This window comes from Protopterus annectens, chromosome 12.part0 (genome assembly GCF_019279795.1).
Source record: "Protopterus annectens isolate FY-2018-M chromosome 12.part0, PAN1.0, whole genome shotgun sequence".
NCBI classification, from domain to species: Eukaryota; Metazoa; Chordata; order Ceratodontiformes; family Protopteridae; genus Protopterus; species Protopterus annectens.
Window position 1 is genome coordinate 101,332,926 of NC_056746.1, and position 21,296 is coordinate 101,354,221.

General features: G+C 39.1%; 2 protein-coding genes across 5 annotated transcripts in view; one reads left to right on the forward strand and one right to left on the reverse strand.

Moving 5' to 3' along the window:
- Positions 1 to 9,497, reverse strand: part of BRAT1 (BRCA1 associated ATM activator 1) — a 498,236-nt gene extending 488,739 nt beyond the window's left edge. Inside the window, exon 1 of one of the 4 annotated variants that reach the window (XM_044089125.1) lies at positions 9,375 to 9,497. The gene's annotated coding sequence lies outside the window, so the exon portion shown is untranslated. Of the gene's footprint in view, positions 1 to 8,230; positions 8,449 to 8,929; positions 9,221 to 9,374 lie in introns of those variants that run through there. The other 3 variants (XM_044089127.1, XM_044089124.1, XM_044089126.1) reach the window with 3 other exon arrangements.
- Positions 9,469 to 21,296, forward strand: part of EIF3B (eukaryotic translation initiation factor 3 subunit B) — a gene marked incomplete in the record, with an annotated part of 704,366 nt that continues 692,538 nt past the window's right edge. Inside the window, 1 exon segment of the mRNA XM_044089128.1 lies at positions 9,469 to 9,702. Within this exon segment, the coding sequence (XP_043945063.1) occupies positions 9,597 to 9,702 (106 nt within the window).

Consider the following 21,296-nt stretch of genomic DNA (forward strand, 5'->3'; position numbering starts at 1 on the left):
GAGTACCAGCATCTTCAGGTCTATAACTTATCAAAACTGTAAAGGAGTACCAGCATCGTCAGGTCTGTAACCTAACAAACCTGTAAAGGAGTACCAGCATCTTCAGGTCTGTAACTTAACAAACCTGTAAAGGAGTACCAGCATCTTCAGGTCTGTAACTTAAACCTGTAAAGGAGTACCAGCATCTTGGAAAAACCAACAGGTAGCAGTATTACCCAAAGAAGGTAAAGACCTGTCATACCCAAGTTCATATAGACCCATTTCAATTTTAAACCATGATTATAAAGTGTTTATGTCTATACTGGCTAAATAAATGGCAGATGTATTGTCAAAATAGCTAGATATAGATCAATGTTGTTTTTAAAGGAGAGGCAAACATTTGACAACATTAATAAAACAAAGATGATCCAGTGGGAAGCAGAACGTAAGAAAATACCACTGCTTTTGTTGAGTCTTGATGCATAAAAAGCATTAGACACCGTAAGGTGAGATTTTATAAAAAGGCAATGGAAGCATTTGCATTATCTGATATAACAATAAGGTTAATTGGGAGGTTATACGATAGATCGGAGGTGAGAATTAAGGTGGGAAGGCTCCACTCAGATAAGCTGCGTATAAAAACAGAGGAACAAGGCAGGGGAATCCTATTTCTCCTTTATTTACATTACACTCAGAGCCACTGGCAAATAATTAATAAGGGACTCAGAAATTCAAGAATATAATTAGTGCAGTATTCATGAAACGTTTGTGCTATTTGCAGGTGATATTATTTTGCACTTGATAAATCCAGAAAACCGTTGCTGAACAATTTGAGACACTTGTAAGCCTTTCCAGGAAATAAAATTAATAAAGAGAAAACAGAGACTATAGAGGTAAATTAAGTACCCACAAATACCCATATTTATCGTGACAGAAAATGAAGTATTTACGTGTACAGATAAAAAAGGATTCGGTCACTGGCATCTAAGAATACTGGGGGAGAGACTTAAAAGATAATACAAAAACTTAAATACTAGAAGCTTTTTTTATAAATGTGGATATTAAGATACAAGCAATGAAAATGTTTTTAGTCCCTTTAGTTTTATACACAGGTTGGGCATATTTTTATCAAAGAGAGGAAAAGTTTTTAGCAATAATTAAGAAAAGATTGAAAGAATTTATTTGGGAGGGAAAGAAAGGGAGAGTTAAGTAGTATAAGTTGATCTTCCCCACAGCACAATGTGGTTTAGGATTACCTGGTTTGTATGGATATTTTGCAACTACTCTGTTAAGGCTCATATACGTAACACATGCACAAAGTTATAAATCAAAGTAGAAAGGGGTGATGCTGAAGCAAGTGGAAATGTTCAAGAAATAAGGGAAGACAATTTTGGATGCAGACCCTTGAGGAGAATAACAACCATATAGAATATTATATTCATAAATATAAAGAAAGTATTCTAAGAAATGAATCAGCACTGCAATGGAAAAAGGAGATTTTGCAAATAGCTATGACTGCAAGTAGGGTTACATAAAACAGGCAAGAGGAAACTGGAATTTACTGGAGAAAACTGGCAAAGGAATCAAGATGTCGGCAGCAAATAACTACAGATGGGATAAGGCCAAGCAGAAATGTGGACTGCATGTTAGAGACGGACTTCCCTAGCATGTATTGATATTAGATTATAGGTGAACAGAAAGGGATAAAGGAGTCCTACATGAAAGACCATCTTTGGTATAACTTTAGTAAAGTCTAGTAGTGCATATAAAATATTGCATGACAACTATAAAAAAATCGGAGGAGGTTAGAAAAGATTGGTAAAAGAAACTGGAAAAGCAGTTTACAAAGGAACTGAGACCTGGTTCAAGGCTCCAGAGAGTACTCCTGCACTACCAGGCTATAACTCATACCACACTTTTCGGCCATGTAACCTGGACCGAACACCAAAGGCGGAGGTGTGTCCATTTTCATTAAGGATATCCACACCTCCAGGCTAGTTGCTCAGCATAATGCAGCCTAGGTTATTCAAGTGCAACTAACTCTGGGCAAAACTGCAATCCAAATTGTAGCTTGCTACAGATCACCCACCATGTCCCAGGATTCCCACTCCTCTTTTCTTGATGTACTGGAAAATATTAGGGTTCAGCCAAACACCCTAATAATGGGCGATTTCAACTATCTCACCATTAGCTGGGAAAACTACTCATGTACCAACTCCTTCGCTCAACGCTTTCTGGAATTCATAAACTCCAAAGCCCAGGATCAACTTATCCACACCCCCACCAGGAGCAACAATATCCTACATCTAGTCATTACCAACATGAGTGACCGGTGTTCCACACCGGAAGTCAACGCCTCATTGGTCCGATCCTACCATAAGCTAATTACCCTAGATATCCACATCCTGCCCCCACCCCCCATTAAGGAAACCATGGTAAATAATTTCTCCAAAGCCAACTTCATGCTTCTTAAGACAGAAGTGGTGAACTTCATGACACCCATGCAGATGGACAATACAGTTACAACTACTGAATCCTACACAATTGCACTTTATAAGCACTTACATGAGTGCATGGATCGTGCTATCCCAAACGGAACCAAGACGCTATCCTCCAAAAAAAGGAAGCCAATCTGGTGGTCCCCTGCCATAAACAAACTGTACAACAGAAGGAAGAAACTGTTGCAAAAGAGAGTAAAATCCCACGAGTGGAGGAGCTCCCTGGTCAGCCTCAGTAAGAAGCTGCGATCCCTGATAAAATCCTCCAAAGCAAGTTACAAAAACAAAATCGCCACTGATTCTAAAGACAACCACAAAGCATTCTATAGCTATGTCAAGAATCTCAATGGCAATACTCAGATCTGCTCTGAGTTACAGCACAATGGCACTAAATATACAGACCCAACTGATATTGCCAACATCCTGGCAGATAGGTTCTCACCCCCTAAAGAGCCCATCTCTATACCGGAAGAATGCAAAGTTCCTGTAATCACGGCTGCACAGGTAAAAACCACACTGTCCAAAGCCAAGAACACAGCATCCGTGGGACAAGACAACATCCCAGGCTGTTTTCTACACGAACTACAGAACGAACTGGCACCCCACCTAAGTACCATGTTCATTCATAGCCTCACCTCAGGCTTTGTGCCTGCTGAATGGCGCACAGCAACGGTTATCCCACTCCACAAGGGGGAACCCACCACGGACCCCAGGAACTACCGCCCCATTAGCCTGACGAGCCTGGTCTGCAAGCCATGGAATGTATCATCATGGAACTTATAAACAAAGACATTGGTAATCTCCGAACTCTGGACTCCACCCAGTTCGGGTTTGTAAAAGGCATATCATGTCTCCTAAACATGATAGACTTCTTTGAAGCAGTCATCAAAGCCATAGACAAGGGTAAGATGGTTCACACAGCCCATCTAGATCTTGCCAAGGCTTTCAACACCATCCCCCACTCTGGAATTAAAGATAAACTCACTAAACTAGGTATAAATCCCTATGTCACAAGATTGGTTGCCAACTGGCTCACTGACAGAACCCACACTGTGAAAGTAGCAGACTCCAAATCCGACTTCAGACCAGTGACAAGTGGAATACCACAGGGTTCAGTTCTGGGTCCTCTCCTGTTTGGTATCTACTTCTCTGAAGTACAGGCTAACACAGAAGGTCTTTGACTAATGAAGTTTTGACTGCAAACTAGGAGCCATAATCAAAACTCCTAACGATGTGGACATCCTATAAAAGGGCCTCACTGAGACAGATGCCTGGTGTCAAAGCCATGACCTCAAGCTCAATGCCAAAAAGTGCACTGTCATCCCCTTTGGTAAAAACTCTGTACCCATGAACTACAACATAGGTGGTAGTATACTTAACACCGAAAGTGTGATAAGAGACCTTGGGACACAGGTGGACAGTAGTCTCTCCTTTGATAATCACATCGCCACAGTAGTCAGAAAATCCTTCTACGTGGAACACTTCATCACAAAAGGTTTCTCATGCAGAAAAAAAAGAGGTCCTTGTTCTCCTTTACTCATCACTCATTAGACCCATTATAGAGTACAACGCCCCTTTTGGTATGTACCTCACAAGACATCTACAACAACTGGAAAGGCCACAGAAATGACCTCACAAAGAGGATTACCGGCCTCAAACAGATGTCCTACGCAGACCATCTCAAAAAACTCCATCTTTACTCAGTCGCATATCGCCTACTCATAGGTGATCTCTGCCTAACATACAAAGCTATGTCAAACCCAGATCTGTTGGACATGCTCCACTTAAAGAAATCCCAATCCCTCCGAGCTACACGCTCTATGGACCTAAACCTTGTCACCACAATACACAGAACATGCCGGATGGATAGATTCCTGTCCCAGAGACTTCCCATACTCTGGAATAAACTGCCTATCTATATCAAACAAAGCTCCTCATTAGCACTCTTCAAGAAAAATCTACATGATTGGATGGGAAATAGGAAATTCACCCCGGGGATCACCTCTGAGGCTCTGCTCAACAGTGGCACAGGAAAATAATTTTCTTGGGTGGCAAAGCCAGGGTACCTTTTTGGCTGGGCTTGTATAGGCCCCAGGGCCGATAGCCTAGTACCTACATATGAACCTATGAACAATGGAAGGACACCTGTATAGCTTCCAAGTATATATCAAAGTCCAGAAAGTTTACGATATTTTGCTTGTAAGTATTTGGATAGGTATTTTATACCCATGCAGACTCCAAAGAACTTTTCTCAGTTTGGCAAATGTAGGAGGTGTAACTGGAAAGAGAGAGCTAGCTGTGAAAATATTTTGGGAGTATAATGAGCTATCCTACAGGATACTTTGTCAGGAATATTAAGGGAGAAAATTACATGACTCTTGAGTTGGGACACAGGCTCTGAATTGCCTAAACATAGCAAGGCCTTACTAAGTTTAATGCCAATGGCTGCCATAAAAAACAATTACTAGAAAATAGAAATATGGAAATCAAAATCTAAACCACTATAAATGAATGACTGAATACTGATAAAAAGATAAAAGAACTGTAAGTGGGATCTTTAGAAAAGGGAAGAAGCAAATTACACAGAAATAGATTAGCTAGTGAAGGAGCAAATTACACAGAAACAGATGGAATTTGTGGGAACAATACATACAGAATAATGTCAAGGAAGAGGAATGAGATTTAAGGGAAGGAATGACTTGAGCAATTTATGTAATGTTAGAGTGAATAACAGGTGTTACAAAGAAAGAAAATGTATGTGTAACATAACGTAAAGAAATATGTTAATATGGCTTATTTTCTTTTCTCTTTATGCATGTGTGCTTGTGTGGGACGTCACCACTTGCAAGCCAATGGTAAAGGGTACATATATATCATATGTATAAGTTGTGGAAACTGCCTGGCCGACATGCATACACATTACACATTGCACATAATATGTGCATTACAAACTACCGGGCAGTTGATGGAGTGATCCACTTTTTGATTCTTGTGCCTTGTTCTCTGCTTAGCAGGTGGGGCCTTTATTTCAATGTGGGTACAATCTATGTCCCCTAGTACCTCAGGGAAGCATGCTAAGGCATACAGTTTCCACATGGTGTCTGCCGTCTCCTCTTGAGGTATATACTCCCTCACATGCTGAAGCACAGCATCGAGGATCTGGTGTAGTATTGTTAAGGCAGATGCCTGAGATATTCCCACTGTGCCCCCAGTCAGTTGCTGAAAGGTCATTGTAACTAACATACATAAAGCCACACCTACCTTAGTTTCTACACAGATGGGTACTTAATGACTCCTACCTGGATGCAGACGAGGCCAACACATGTCCACTATTTGTTGTATGGTGCCCCTATCCATTCGATTAATGTCCATTATATCAGTGTCATGGACAGCATGACATGTTGAGTGTGGTCGGTAGACCCTGCACCTCAGTGTGATGTCACTCACAATCAGCAGCAGTTGCTTTTGATACATGACCCTCTTGCAAATACAGACTTACAAATGCTCAGCAACCCTTTTTTTTTTTTTGCAAGTTTTTCTCTGCTTGAAAGTGAGTATATGTCTTGGGTTCACTGCTAATGTATGGATGACGTAACTGCAAACATTTTATATGGCTCCTTACTGAAATATTGGCACTTGAAATGCCGACTGCCAGCAAGCCGGAAAAAAAAAAAGGGCCGAAAACCCAGGAAAAGAATGAATGTCAAACATCACTCCTCAGCTTTAAATTTCTTTTTTTGCAGGGGGCCAAGCATCCCCTGCACCTCACAATTAGGGCAGCAAGCTCCCCTGAGCATATATATATACCACCTCCGAGATTGGCATATCTCAGAGAAAAAGGGAATCCCAAGAAATGCCCTCCTTGGACTTAAGTCTGTTTTTCAACCATTCAGATCACATGTTTCGGGACTCACTACAGCAGGTCTCAATGTTTCAAATGGTTACCATTTTAAACATTTCTGAATTGCTCCACCGTGTTTTTTTTACTTCATTATCATACAACACAGCTCATTATGGCATCATTAACATACATCTTGGCTGTGCCTTGTTTTCGGACAGTCTCATTGTGTACTGTGTTACCTGAATCACACAGATCCTGCTTATCCCCACTCATCATGCAAATGCGTTTAGCACAATGTGCTGAGCATTCATTTTTTTCTCTTAATTATTTTATTTAAAGTTGTGGTTAAAAAAGGCCAAAGTGAGTCAACCAACTCACCTAATCACCAAATATAAAACGAAACACAAAAATAAATGTTTTCCATTGATGTTAACTGACCACAAAGTCAAAATGGGCACATCCCACTTATAGTTAAGGCCTAAACAGAAAAGCAAAGCCACACAGATAGTTGCGACTTGCTACCAAAAGAGACTGACAAAGTCAATACTAACAATGTTTCTACAGTCACATTATAAATAAGTAAGCACAGACGTACTATGACAATAAAGAAAAGAGGCATGTATCTCAACAGGAAATAAGCAGCAACTCAGAGGAGTCAGATATACATAATTTACATGATAACAACTGTACTTTTAACATCTAGTGCATCAAGAACGATACATGATCCAAACAGAAACCAAAAACAGTAGCGGAGAAGCATTTATATTTATATATTTATTTATATTTAGAAGCATTAGAGTGACTAAAGATGCAAATACATAATATTTGGTATTCACAAAAAGCAACAATGTTAAACATAGTTTTCTGCCTGGCAAATGCAAGCAATATACAAATATATATAAAGCTTTGCGGATGAGTAAGTATCAGCATTTAGAAATATGGTGTACACTAATGTTGCAGATTAGATGAATCTAAGTCAAGGAAGATGGAACTCAAATCAGTTAATACAATACCCGATGACTTTACAGAGAAAGAAGAAAAAAATGGAAGGAGTATGAGCAAACCAGACAGGGAACTGGACACAAAAGTGGGGACTGGGAACAGCACTTCTCCAGAATTACAAGGAGTCAGATAATGGCAGGAATAGGGGTGATAAGGGTCAGGAGATAAGTGATGACTGTAGTACAGTTGCCTAGGTTCATAGGTCCACCATACTGACAAAACCATTTGCCTAGACTAACAACTTACATATGGGGGAGTGAGTATTCACACAGGATCAAAAGCAGAACTCTACACAGGAAAGACTTATAAAACTGAAAAGAAATCCTGTGAGTATTCAACTAAAACACTTCCTGGGAAGATGGCCTACCATCTTGCAATTTTTGCAACCACAAACAGGATAAGGGAAATGAATGAATGAACTGTATAGTAATGAGATGGGTTGGATGGTTATTTTTACACTAATCTGAAGCTGTGCTTCAGCACAGACTGCACATTAGCAATTTCTGCAAAGCCAAATAATTGCCTTGGTTATTTTGAGTTCTACTGTAATCTACAGCTTCTGATTATATACTATCATACCATTCTCTGTTGACTGTTGCAATAGACATTATTGCTCAGCACAAATGTATGACTCAAACATGCCCATTTTCAAGCAGGCATAGTGATGGACCCCTGCTTCATGTGACTTACACTGACGAAATGGGTGACACGTTTTTAAGAAATGGTTGTTCAGTAGGCAAACCATCTGCTTCTACTAGACTCCCTATTTATTTAATCTGGTATAAAAAGGTTACCTTGCCTTAAAGCAAAACAAAACAGTGCCTCCTTTCCATGGCAAGGCATAATCTACCAGCTGCAATAAATATAAAAGGGGGAGGATCATTCCATGCAAAATCACTTGCTTTGTTACCTGCTCATTTCTTTGTATGTGTGCATTAGAGTCCAGATACTAGACAAAGACTAAATAAGAGAACGTGAATCGACATACACCTTCTGAAGTAAAGGAAGAATATCATTTTAATCGTTATCATTGATTACAATTCACCACCTTTACTTTTAAAACTACCCGTTTAAGGACAGATTAAGAACAGCATTACTAAATGTGAGACAGACGTGTACTACACTATCCTTAGCATTCTCGCCTAGTGCCTACAACAGCAAAGCTTCCAAGCATGCGCAGAAACAAGCTCCACCCTGTACTCGCCCCACCCCCAGGTTAACACGCCCACAACGGTACGAGAGAATAATAATCCCCGACACTGATGATGTTACCCCTGCTCAATATTGTGTATCTTTCCCCTTTAAGAAGTCTTATCTCTTCTGTTAAACTAACACGTAAAAAAATGTTACGGGAAAAGTATCTATCTTGTGCTTGATAACATTCACATACAATTACACTTCAACTGTCTGAGACAAAATTCGCAATTGCTACACGTGTTATAAGGCTCAGGCACCGCCCCCATGAATTCGCTGCAGCTTTATTACATGAGGACTTGGAATACAAAATTTAAACAAAACAAGCTCAACAAGTGCTTAAAGCTGTATGTTGTCATCCTTTTCTGTAATGACCTCAGTCAACGGCACTTCTAGATAACAGGAGACTGCTTACCCCAACAGCGTATACAAGGTAGGGGGTACGCCATCGATATTAAGTCTATTTCATCAGATCCAAGTACAGCTGCATAGAAAAATCAAAATTCCAAAAAGGGGAGTTGTATGAACAATGCCAGTACACCAAACTTGTGATATGCTTAATAAATAATAAAGCTGATAAGAAATATATCGCAATACACATCCAAGTGTGTCACCCACAATATTTAGGGCATTATCACACATTAGACACGTCCCTGTATACAGAGTACAGTAGTCATGCTTAGCTTCCGCCAAATGGGTCCATAGAAGTTATTCTTCCTTTCAGGCGACACCAACTCACACCAGGGAAAGGGTATGTTGATATTTTAACACAACAAAGTTACATACTTAACACAGAAACATTTAAAACTACCACAACATTAATATACTACCAAATAGCTAAGAAGTCCCTATTTAACTACCCAGATGTAAATGTCATATAACGTTGAGTAGGGATGCTTTAATTGTTCACCCCTGGCTAAGTACAATGGTTCATTCCTTTCCCCACGCTGACTGCTCCTTTCTGTGTGGCGCCGGTTCAGGCATACATGGCGCGTTGACATTCTCCTGTGATACGGTTGCCTGTCGGTTGTTACGTTACTTACTCGAGTACGTTTCTGAGTGCGGAAATAACAGTGGCGCGCATGCGGGAAACGGAGGAGGACGAGATGGCAGCCGGGCTGGAGTTCGAGGAGCCCGATGTAAGTTTCAGCGACCCGGAGGATTACGTAGATGACATCAGCGACGAGGGTACGGAAGCGTTTCCAGTGCTGTGGTAGAAAGCAGGCCTGAAACATGCTGTAGATGGTACAGTGTAGTTTTTGATGGAAGGCATGGGCCTGTTGCTTGGTCCCCCCCCCCAGATATAATTGGTGACAAGAACTGAGGCACTTTTTTAACCATATGCTTAGCTGTCACGATTGTGCATTTTATCTCCCTCATAGAGACGTGCAGCAGCAGTTTCCACTAGTTGTGAAAATATAGACTTTGTTAAAGTACAGCAGTAGTCATATGCACATGTCCAACACTATTAAAACAGGTCTAGGTAGTACCCCAAGGATGCTTGACACACCGAACCGTTTGTCACATATTTTTTTAGTAACCACTGAATGTAATCAAAGACAACATTGAATCATTGTCTAATTGTCATATGTTAAATTTTAACATGTACATTTCTGTTAAAAGTATACGCATAGGTCAATACTTATGTTACCTGATCGCTCACAATGCAGCCCAGCTTAGCTTAAAGCTTATCCCGTTGCAACGGATGGAAACATTACAGCATACAAGTTTCTATAAGCTGATATAAAGGGTGTTTTCTGGAAATGCGAATGTGGTACATTATACCTGATCATTTATAAACGAAAAACAAATAATATGCGACGTTTTATTTTTAAGGTAGGATGGCAGCATGTTCTTTTAAGTGTATATGATGGCAGCTATTACGTGAGGCAGTGACTTTTTTGTTTATTTTTGCTATATATTGCATCACCACCTGGTGTAATTTTCAACACTATGCAAGCACAGGAGAACGTTTTTTGAGAGTTAAAGCAGTGCATGATTTCAAGTGTAATATATAACAAGTTCAAAATAATGTTTAAAATTTGGAATTCTGCAACTACTGTTTGTTACATGTCTAGAGTCTAATATCAAACCAAAACATGCGTCTGGAGCATTTCTCCCTGGGCTCTGCTGAAAACAGGATCTGTGGAACCTAGTCGGACTTTCCCCGGTCAACAAATGTTAAATAAAATAAAAAAAATTATTGTTGGATTTATTTTTATTTGGTTAGTTGGGAGGTTGGCATAATGGTTAAGGTGTTTGCCTTACACACAAGGTACGGGGTTTAATTCTCACAGGGGTAATTGGCTAGCCTTAAAATGGCCCATAAGGGCAATTAGCCTAGTACTAATCTGTGAACCTATGAACCTAATCTGTGTAGTGTATTGCACATTCTGTATTTGTTGTGTATGGCTCTAGATTGTCACTGTTAAAGTGACACCCCAACCCCATGTACAAAAATGGGAAAGGGGTTGTGGATGGATGGATGCGTGATTAATCCTCTTTTTATTGTGGCGTATGACTTTGTAATCTTCAAAACAGTGAATGTATACAAGGCTTTTACCCAGTTGAATATAGTGAAACGGCTATTCACGTTAAATCATCATGCTGGCATTGAAATGTGGAGTACAGAAGGATGCTGTATGTTGTTAGTGTGATACTGAATTACCATCCACTCCCTAAATTAGCATGTGTAGTGGCATAGTTTGAGAAGACGTTTTGAATTATTTTTTTTTCTCAATTATTGTGGTGATCTGCTGTTGTTAATTTACTGTCATGGTGTAGAAGAGCTTAAAAAGACTGTTGGATAACTGAAAATGGGGAATGACCTCCTAAGGCAACAGATTTTCTTACAGTATTCCCTCCTTTCACCAAATCTGGTATGCACAGTGTACTTGTAAATCTCCGATCTCCTAAGGTAAAAGATTTTCTTACAGTATTCGCTCCATTCCTCTATCTGGTATGCACAGTATAGTTGTAAATCTCCTTGTAGTCATAAAGAGGAAAACAGACTCTTGAATCGCTGCTAAGGCAGAAGCACCAGTAGCAAAATTCAAAAGTAGTGACCCAGGACAGCATAGTGTTGTGGAGTGTGTGGCTCAAATAGTGACACCTGATGAAGAACTCCATGTTGTTCAGTTTTTCAGAACTTTAGGAAGAAACAGCTGTTAGGAAAAATTGCAGTGAGTGTTTACAGAACGATAATAGGAATGAATCTGCTCTCAATTGAAGATGGGTTATAGAAGCTGGGAATGTGCTCATTTGAGTTGGAGGCATTATCCATGGTTAGTATTAGAAAGGGAAAGGAAGTTGTGAATGTGACATGGGTGGTGGATGGAATTTTTCTTGCTGTTTCATTGAGAGAACAGCAGGAAAAGTGGAACAAGTTGACAAGGCATTAAACTGGTAGAAAGTTGCTTTTAATTACTGTGATGATGGGAGAGAAATTTTAAAATGAAATGTGAGTAGTTGCAAGGGGATATTGCAGCATGACAAACTACTTTATTTTTATTTTTTATTTGAAGTTTGTTTTCCAGGATAGTCCATTGGGCCAGAAGAGCTCTAGGGAGAAAAGCTCCACAGTATACAATGAAAAAACAACAACATTTCATTAGTATAAAAATAACAATAGTACAGATAAAAAATGCTATCTGAAGGTGCAATGTAGTAAGATGTAAAAACAGAATTAAAGGCTAAGTGAATATTACGATATTTACAAATATGTAATTCCATGATTGCAAATGCATACAACTATAAGAAGATATTTACAGAATGAGTATTTCTGCAGAAGAAAATATAAAGGAGGCGGAAGAGATAGAATTGGGTATATGGGGTAAGGGAGAGATGCGTTAAGGGAAGAAGGGGAGTAAGGAAGGGAGTGGGGAGAACGATAGTACAGAGAAGGATGGGGAAGAAGATAGAGAATGGGGGTGTGAAATAGGTGTGTTACTGGGGAATTCATGTGGGATGGGAACAGGAGCATTCCCAGAGGGTTTTTAGGTAAGAATGGAGCAAGGGTTTGAAAGTAGGGAGGCTGCTAGTGGTGCGAAGGTGAGGTGGCAGGGAGTTCCAGAGTCATGCTAAGGAGAAGGATAGTAGAGATTTGCCAGGTGGGTGTGCAGGCTTATGCAGTTCGATCAGATTTTGGGTATTGGTTCTTAGGAGTCTGTTGGGAAGATGAGTTTTAAAGGTTGAGGCAAGGGCGGGGCAAAGAGAGGGATTAAAGATGAGTTTGTGGGCATGTATGAGTTGAATGTAGGTGAGGTAATTGGGCAACTCTAGCCAATTTAGTTTGTGGGGGTCAGTACAGTGATGGGTGGAATATCTGTATCCAGTGGCGAATTTGGAGATTTTGTTGTAACAGTAAGAGATTTTTGTCTTTAGGGGGTGATTGTAAGTTAGGAGTGGGGCACCATGAAGGAGAGAAGGGATAAGATATGTGGTAGAGAGAACAAGCCTGGTAGAGGGGGTGAGGTAGCGATTGTGGCTTTAGAGCATGCCTAGTTTCTGGTGGGGTTTTTTGATATTTGTGTGAAGGTGGATATCAAACTTGAGCTGATCATCAGTAAGTACTCCAAGCAGTTTTGCATTGGATACTATTTCAAGAGGAGTATTTTTCTTACTGATGATGGAGAATGAGTTTTTGTCAATTATTGTGGTTTTTGAGGGGGTGAATATCATGAGTTTGTTTTTTGATGCATTGAGTGCCAGATGGTTATCTAGCATCCATTGCTCAGTGGAGGAGAAGGCATCTTGTGTTAGTTTTATGAGAGTGGAGGTGGCAGAGCAGATGATTGTTGAGTCATCAGTGTATTGGATAATGTTTGCATTAGGAATGGAGCGGTGAAAGTCATTAATGAAAATATTGAACAGTAGGGGACCTAATATGAAGCCCTGGGGTACGCCATTGGGAGTGTTGAGGAATGGGGAGAAGGCTTTTTTCCATTTCACGGCTTGCTGCCTGTTAGAGAGATAGCTGGTAAACCAGTTGATAGAGGAGGGAGAAAGATTTAGGTTAGAGTTTAGTTAGGAGAAGGTTATATGAGAGAGTATCAAAGGCCTTAGAAAGATCAAGAAGGAGCGTAGACACGGTGTGTCCAGAGTCACGGGCTTTATTCACTGTTTCGAGGAAGGAGAGGAGGGCGGTAGTGGTGCTATGGCCAGGTCTGAATCCATGTTGTGTGGGAGTTAGCAGATGGTCGTCTATGAGATATGGTAAAAGTTGTAGGTGGATACACATTTCAAGAAGTTTTGAAATGGATGATAAGATAGTGATAGGTTGGAAATTAGAGCTATTATAGTTGTTACCCCCTTTGTGGAGGAGAATAATAAAGGCCTTTTTCCAGAGTTGGGGTACATGGCCTTCTTGGATTGATAGATTTTATGAGAATGCAGATGGGGAAGGCAACAGCATCGGCAGCTGTCTTTAGGAAGTAGGAAGGAATGTTGTCAGGGGTGTTGGAGCATGGTTTTAAGTTTTGGAGGAGTTTTTCTTTATAGTTGATATGGGGTTGGATTTTATAGAGAAGGGAGGAGGTTGGGAGGTGGGAGTATTTGAATAGGAAGAGATAGGGGAAGGTAGAGGAGAGGATGTAGGGTTGTTTGTGAAAGATGATGATAGTTTGGTTATTGAGTCAATGAAGAAAGAATTGAATTGTGTGGCTAAGTCCTTGTCGCAGGTATAGGGGTCTGGGCTAGGATTTCCCTTTCTACCAGGGTTAAAGAGGGAGGTGATACCATCCCAGAATTTTACTTGATAATTTTCCCTTGACATGTTTATGAACTGGTGCTGTGGGAATTTTGAACCATTCTTGTCTTGTTACAGTGGCAGAACTGTTGCATGCCAAACTTCAAAATTGAGTTCTACATGTTTGAATATGGGGTCACAGCGTTCATGAAGCCTTGTGCAACACACAAGATATAATAAGCTAAGCAAGATGAATCTTTGTTGTGGTGGATATGTTTTCCCTCTCTGCATATATACTTTTGTGTTTCAGTCTTTATGGGAGCTCATGTTTTGATATAGTGAATCTGCACACTTATGAATCTCCTGCATATCCATCAGTTAACCCATACCAGCAATACCGGAAAGATACCCAGACAGTTCCAATAGTAGTAGGAGCAAAGGGTCTTATAAAAAAGAATCTACAATTGTATTTAGATATGCTACCAGTACATGTAACTCCATAAGAAATGCAGAAGGAGTCATTACTGGGCACATTGCAGGTGTTGCAAAGGCACTTTTGGTTGGCATCAGAGTGAAACAATATTAATTTCATAAACTTTAATTGTACTTTGAGTTAGGAATGGGGCCCATTCCTGTCATGGTGTTAGAAACCCAAAAGATTTGGAGAAATTAAACAGGAATACGAGCTCTAGGGACCTGAATTTTGTCAGTGACTTAAACAGAATATGCTGGAGGGACAGATGTGTGTCCCAGAAGCTGCTTCTCCTGTGGAACAAGTTTCCCATCCATGTGAAGCTGAGTTGATCTATTACTATGTTCAAGTGCAGCTTAGACCAGTGGACAGGGAATAAGAAATTTACACCGGGCCTGGCACTCGTGTCCCTTATGGACAGAAGTAGCTCATGAATGCCTGTCCTTTGATGTCCTGTTTGGGTTCAGGACATCGTTATCTTTCAGGGAAACGTGGCTAAACTTATAAAGGCCCCCTGGGTTGTTAGCTTAGTAACACTCCATAAATTGGACTGATTGGTTTGTCTGTGTGACCTTGTTACTCATTGTTTTGGTTTGTTTGTTGGGATATTTTGCAGACACCCAAATAGTTATGCACGTCAGCTGGATGTGGCAACCCTGTGTTTACAAAGGTTAGCCAAGCAGTCTATTTTTGCTGTGCTAATGAGGCCATAAGAAGGCTGAAGCATGCATGTCCACAGCTAGTGGGGTTTGGCTTTATTGGCCTGAATTTGTCCATAACAAACTTAAAAAGGAAAAAAAAAAGTTATGGGCATTCAGAACTGTTGTATAGCTGAAACACCTGATGCCCTTAAGGGCTCATTTGCATATATCTTATTTTACCTCTAATGCAAGAGGTTTTAAGGAATTGCACAGTGGGAAATCTAGCTTGGCTAGATTTTTCTTGTAGTTTTTACTGATCGGTTTGTGTGTGACCTTGCTGCTTATTGTTTCAGTTTTGTAATCCTGGATTATTCTGTGGAAGTACTACTACTTACAAGTCTTGCTCGTTAATTGTTGATTATTTTTATGTTACAGTTGTTGTTTTGTGGCTCAGTTAACACCAGAGAATATTTCATTAACTGCAGAGGTCTTGCATACTAACTCAAATACAAATGTAGGCTGTTTTGTTAAAAAAAAAAAATAATTTGAATCTCTGTGCATTAAAAATGTACACATTCCTGGTGCATCTTTGCATACATTGTTGTAGGGAATCCTAGTTATATGGTGAACAGATATGAAGTAGGTTTGATGGAGTTAGTTGTTGCAGAATAGTGGATTTTTAAGTTGTTATAAAGCCCGTAAACTTTGTTGTTTTCCAGTCACTGTGATGTCAGCAGGTACCAGGAGGCACTGAAATGAAATCTTGACCCCCACTAAGATGAGAAAGTAGTACATGCTGCATACAGCTAATAGTGTGGTTCTATGAAAATGGGCTGTTTTTTTTTTCTTTTAATGAACATTTACAGCAGGTAAGGACTTTATTGATCCATATATTTTTTTGATGCAGAAGACTTGGCGCATTTTGATCTCGTTTCATTTTTTTTCTGTAGGATTTCCTGTTTTCTGATTTTTAAAAACATTTTGGGTACTTGTAAGGTTTGCTGCAAAATGTTTTACTTATTTGCACCAGTCTTTTGATAAAAGTACTTGTACAGTTTGTCATTTTTAGTCTGTCGTGTTCCCCTCATTAAGTTAACATTACATTTTTTTCTTGAGGTATGTTCCTTCTTTGTTTATGCATTTTCTTATGTAGTCTTTCAGTTTTTGTTTTATAGCTTGCGCTTACAAATGTTTTAAGTTCATCTCTGTTGAGTATTTGATTGTGACTTTTGGATTACTTTCTCTCACTTTGATTTCTTGGAGACATGCCCATCAAAATTGGTACTGTGTTTCAGATGAGGATTTACAGCTGTTTGTCTCTGTATTTTTAGCATCAGTCTTTTATTTTTATATTTTTCTTCACATGGCACATTTTTTTGTGCAGCAGTTCTATTTTTTCACATTCTTGGCATATTAATTGCCCGATGAAGCATTGTGTTTTGGCAAAACAATGCAGTCAAGCGTTTGTGTTTGAATTTTTTAATAAACATTTATGTATGCAGATGATTGCAAAATTGCAACCTTTTGTTGTTTACCCAAAGTACATGAGGGTCTTATTAATCCACCAGGCCGCCCTGTTGTTTCTGCATGTAAGTATTTTCTGAACAATATTGTATTTTGATACATAATTATTTGTTGCCTTTTGTAGTTAAGTTGAAATCTTATATTGGAGATTCTTTTGATTTTTTTTTTAGGCAAAATATCAAATTTAATATGGGAAAAGGACAAGTATTGGTTGGCGATAGACATTAAATGTCTTTATACCAGTATAAAGCATGAATATGGCATTAGAGCCTTACATTATTTTTTGGATGATACTCCTTTGTCCCATTATGTTATTGAGCTGGTGCATTTTTGCTTGTTAAATAATTATTTTTTGTTTAATAAGGTAATATACCATCAGCTACAAGGTACAGCACTGGGGGCTTCTTTTGCCCTCGTGTATGCCAATATGGTGATGGCTCTTGTTGAGATGGAATATTTGTATAAACATATGTTTAAGTATGTTGTTAGTTATTACAGATATATAGATGATTTAATTTTTATTTGTAAGGGTGGCCAAGATGAAATTGAAAGATTTTATATGGATTTGCGACATAATGAGTATGGCTAAAGCTTTGATGATTTACAGTATGGAGAACAGGTTACATTTTTAGATTTGGTTCTGAAGGGGTTAGTTAATGGAATACGAACTACAGTCTATCGATTTGTAGATGGTAATCCGTGCTTACATGGGGACTGTTTTCATCCCCGTCATCTTATAGAATCTTTACCCTATGGAGAATTTTTATGTCTTTATAGAATTTGTAACAATTGGACAGACTTTTTGGAAGAGTCCAGTCAAACTTTTGATATGTTCATTAGTAAGGGGTATGATTGACAATTAGCCGATTTAAGGCCTTCCAAAAAGTAATTTCTCAAGGGAATAACGATGCACCCTCCAGGGGGTATAAATGGTAAATGTATGGTAATAAAAAGTAAAAAATAGTGTATTTTGTCTCTACATATAATATTCTTAGTGGTAAAATATTAAAGAACTGTTGGAAATTTTAGGGATAGTGATTTAATTCAAAATTTAAACTGTTATCCTTCTCATATTGACATGGTGGAAAGTTAAGATATTTTATAGTATCTCATTTATTTTGTTCCCCCTGATGTTGTAGTTATTAGGGATCCCTCATTTTTTGGATACCTTTCCTTGTAAGGGCTGTAGTGTTTGTGGCGATGTAAGTTTTTTGAAAAAATAAATGGTATTAAATTTTGCCCATCAGGAAGATATTCCTGTGCTACGGAGGGCATTATTTATGCCGTAAGGTGCCCTTGTGATTTATATTATATAGGTGAAAGCAAGAGAAAATTTAGAACTCTCCTACAAGAACAAAGAGTGGAAAGTTCTATTGCTATGCATTTTAAGGATAAACATGATAGCATTTTTTCTGTATTGCAGGGTTGTATTCTTCAACAAGTTTGTGAGAAGGTTGGGGAAAACACTTTTAAAAGACACACTTTTCTATAAGGAATATGTTTTATTTTAAAATTTAATACATTGTTGCCTTTTGGTTTGAACTCTGAGGTGAACTGAAAGCATTTAATTATTTGTATAATTGATTTATTGCTTAATGGTTTTATATTGTTATACCCCTTGAAGGCTGTTTGCTGAAGCGCTAGAGTATTGTATGCAATAAATTGTGTCTGCTAGCTTTTTCGTTGTTTTATTGTTTGTGTATGCTGTGCTTGAAGTTATTGTAATTTTGTGTTCGGTTTTCTTTTTCGGTGTATTGTCATGTTGCATTTGGGTCATTAGATCAGGTATGCGTTTTTTTCAGTTTTCCTTTTTCGGTGTATTGTCATGTTGCATTTGGGTCATTAGATCAGGTATGCGTTTTTTTCAGTTTTCCTTTTTCGGTGTATTGTCATGTTGAGTTTGGGTCATTAGATCAGATGTGCGGTTTTGTCTAATCTCGGCTGCCCTGCTCATTACCATTTCTGTAGGTTACTCCAATCTCTCTCTCCACCTGCCTTCCACTTTAGGTGGTGGACAGTTTTTTGTGAATTTTGCTGTTATCTGCAGTGAAGCATATCTTCCTTCCAGCCATTCTATGAAGAATTCTTATAAGATGAGAGAAAAAAGGTTTCAAGTGTTCCCGTAAGAAAAAGTAATAAAGTAAGGTGTGTTAGGAGAGTGTTCTCACTGACACTGTGATTTAGAGTTTGTGTTCCAACAGACAGTTTTTGGGAGGTAAGTTTTGGATCCTTAGAATGAAGGGAAGGAACTGCATTAGGTAGGAATTGCTGTATGCAGAGTCTGTTAACATCTCCAGACCATAGCCCCTTATGTTGGGGTGCACCACCGAATTATGTTAGCAGGTGCACGGCAAATGTTTGATGGAAAAGTTATCTGTAGAGCAGTCGAGGGATGAGCTAGTGTATCCTAGCAGTTTTGTTTCATGAAGTATTGTTAACAAATCTTTTAGCCTTGTTTTAACAGTATGAAAGTTTGTAGTATCACAGTACCAAATTCGATACAGTCCAACATTAATTTCATTGAGGCATGCTAATAAAACTTCTCATGTTTCTAACCACATACAATTGTCTAGTTTTTAGTGGTGTGTGTGTGTTTTTTTTTTTTTTTTTTAGCCCTTGTCTTTAAATGGACTAATGTGGATGTGGAGTGTTTTTAGGGATCGTAGGTGCAGTGCCCCCTACACAAGATAAAAAAAATTGTTGAAAATCACCTTTTTACCATTGTTGAACAACATTTTAGATGGACATTTGTGGTGGTCAGCTGTTTGAGTGATAGTTTGGGTTGTGAAACACACTGGTGCAACAAATGCAGGAAAATCATATCAATGCAACTGCTCTCTGTTCTTGCATTGACATTTCCTGTTGCTAGATAGGTCCTGGGTCCACATCCGTTTTCTATGAAACTAACCCAGAAATATCGCAGTGTCTATTTTAGAAGTGGAAGATGCACTCAGTCGTTTGACCTTTTGCGGTCATCACTGAAGACCGCTGCCAAGTCATTTCATTAGTACTTGATTTACCCCAGGTTATAAGCTGGTGGGTTAACATTTACCCCAGGTTATAAGCTGGTGGGTTAACATTTACCCCAGGTTATAAGCTGGTGGGGTAACAGGGAATGGCTAATCCTGTTGAAGGTTTTGGACTGTGGTTCTGTAGCCTTATTGTGTCCTGATGCAGTGAATGATGCTAAAGAGAATTCTGTCTGTCTTTTCACTGTAGCATTCTGCAGTAATTAACTGTGCAAGTGATTAGGTACCAGTTCTTGAAGGTTTGTTAAAGGATCTTATTTATCGATGGCCATACATTTGGTGAATTCGCAGTTATTATTTGGGGGTAACTAATACTAGCTCAAGATGGCTGCTGTTGACTTTTTTCTGATTTTTATAGTTGTGACTTGGTTAACACTGGGAGCAAGGGATAGGAACATTTGAAGAAGGCCTTTGGCTGAGGTAGTAAGTCCGTATTTGTTGCCCTGTAGGTGTTTTTATTTGGAAGTTAAATCACTGGTGGAAATTTGATCTCGGAGCTCACTCGACTAGCCAGGTTGTCCAGTCCTGGTTGTTGAAACTGCTTTTATTATCCATGCCTCAGAATGCTGGCAGGTGAGTTCTTTGCTTATGTGTGCAGTGGATTAGTTTAATGACTTCTTAGATGTACAGAAGAGCCAGACACTTGGTTGCAGAAAGAAAACAACAACAAAACCTGTGTCGCAGATCACTGCAGACACTAAATTCATTCTGTCAAAAGCTGCTGATGCATTGACAAAAATTCCACCATGACTAGAAGCTAATGACGTAGTACCTACAGAGAGCCCACTAATAAGGTTCATTTCATATCAGCAAGCAGAAAAAAACATTATTTTCATAATCAGCTGTGCCAAAATTGAAATAATCCACAGTGTTTCTGGAATAGTGTAACCTAATTTGCTTTTCCTTGGGTCATTCATTTGTCAGCAGATACTACTCTGACCAAAGTTGCTAGTGAGTTTTTTGGCTGTTATCTGAGTGTAACACAAAGTGCCATCACCCATCACCCTCTCCTGTCTGACAAGTCTTTCTGAACTCTTTGTCTGATATCGCCAAACTCTGTTATCGCTGTTGCCTTAGCTTATTCAGAAACTCTTGAGCAAGCTGAAACCCAGTTCTTCTGCATCAGTCTCCCATCCATATATTTTAAAAAAAAAAAAGTTAAAACCTGTTGTGTATCTGTCCGATTTCTTATCAGTAAAGTAGCAGACCTACCAAATAAAAGGAAACAAGAGCAACTGAAAAAGTGAAGAAAAAATGAAAACTACACAGATTGCAGAATGCTTTACTTTTGTAGTTTGTCACATTAAAACAATGTCTTCAGTCATAATTTTAAGTGGTGGTACTCTTACGAACCCCTGTTTGGAAAGGTTATGTGCAGCATTGTGATTAGGGTCCCACTCGTCCTATCTGAATCTGCCTGCTAATCTCAG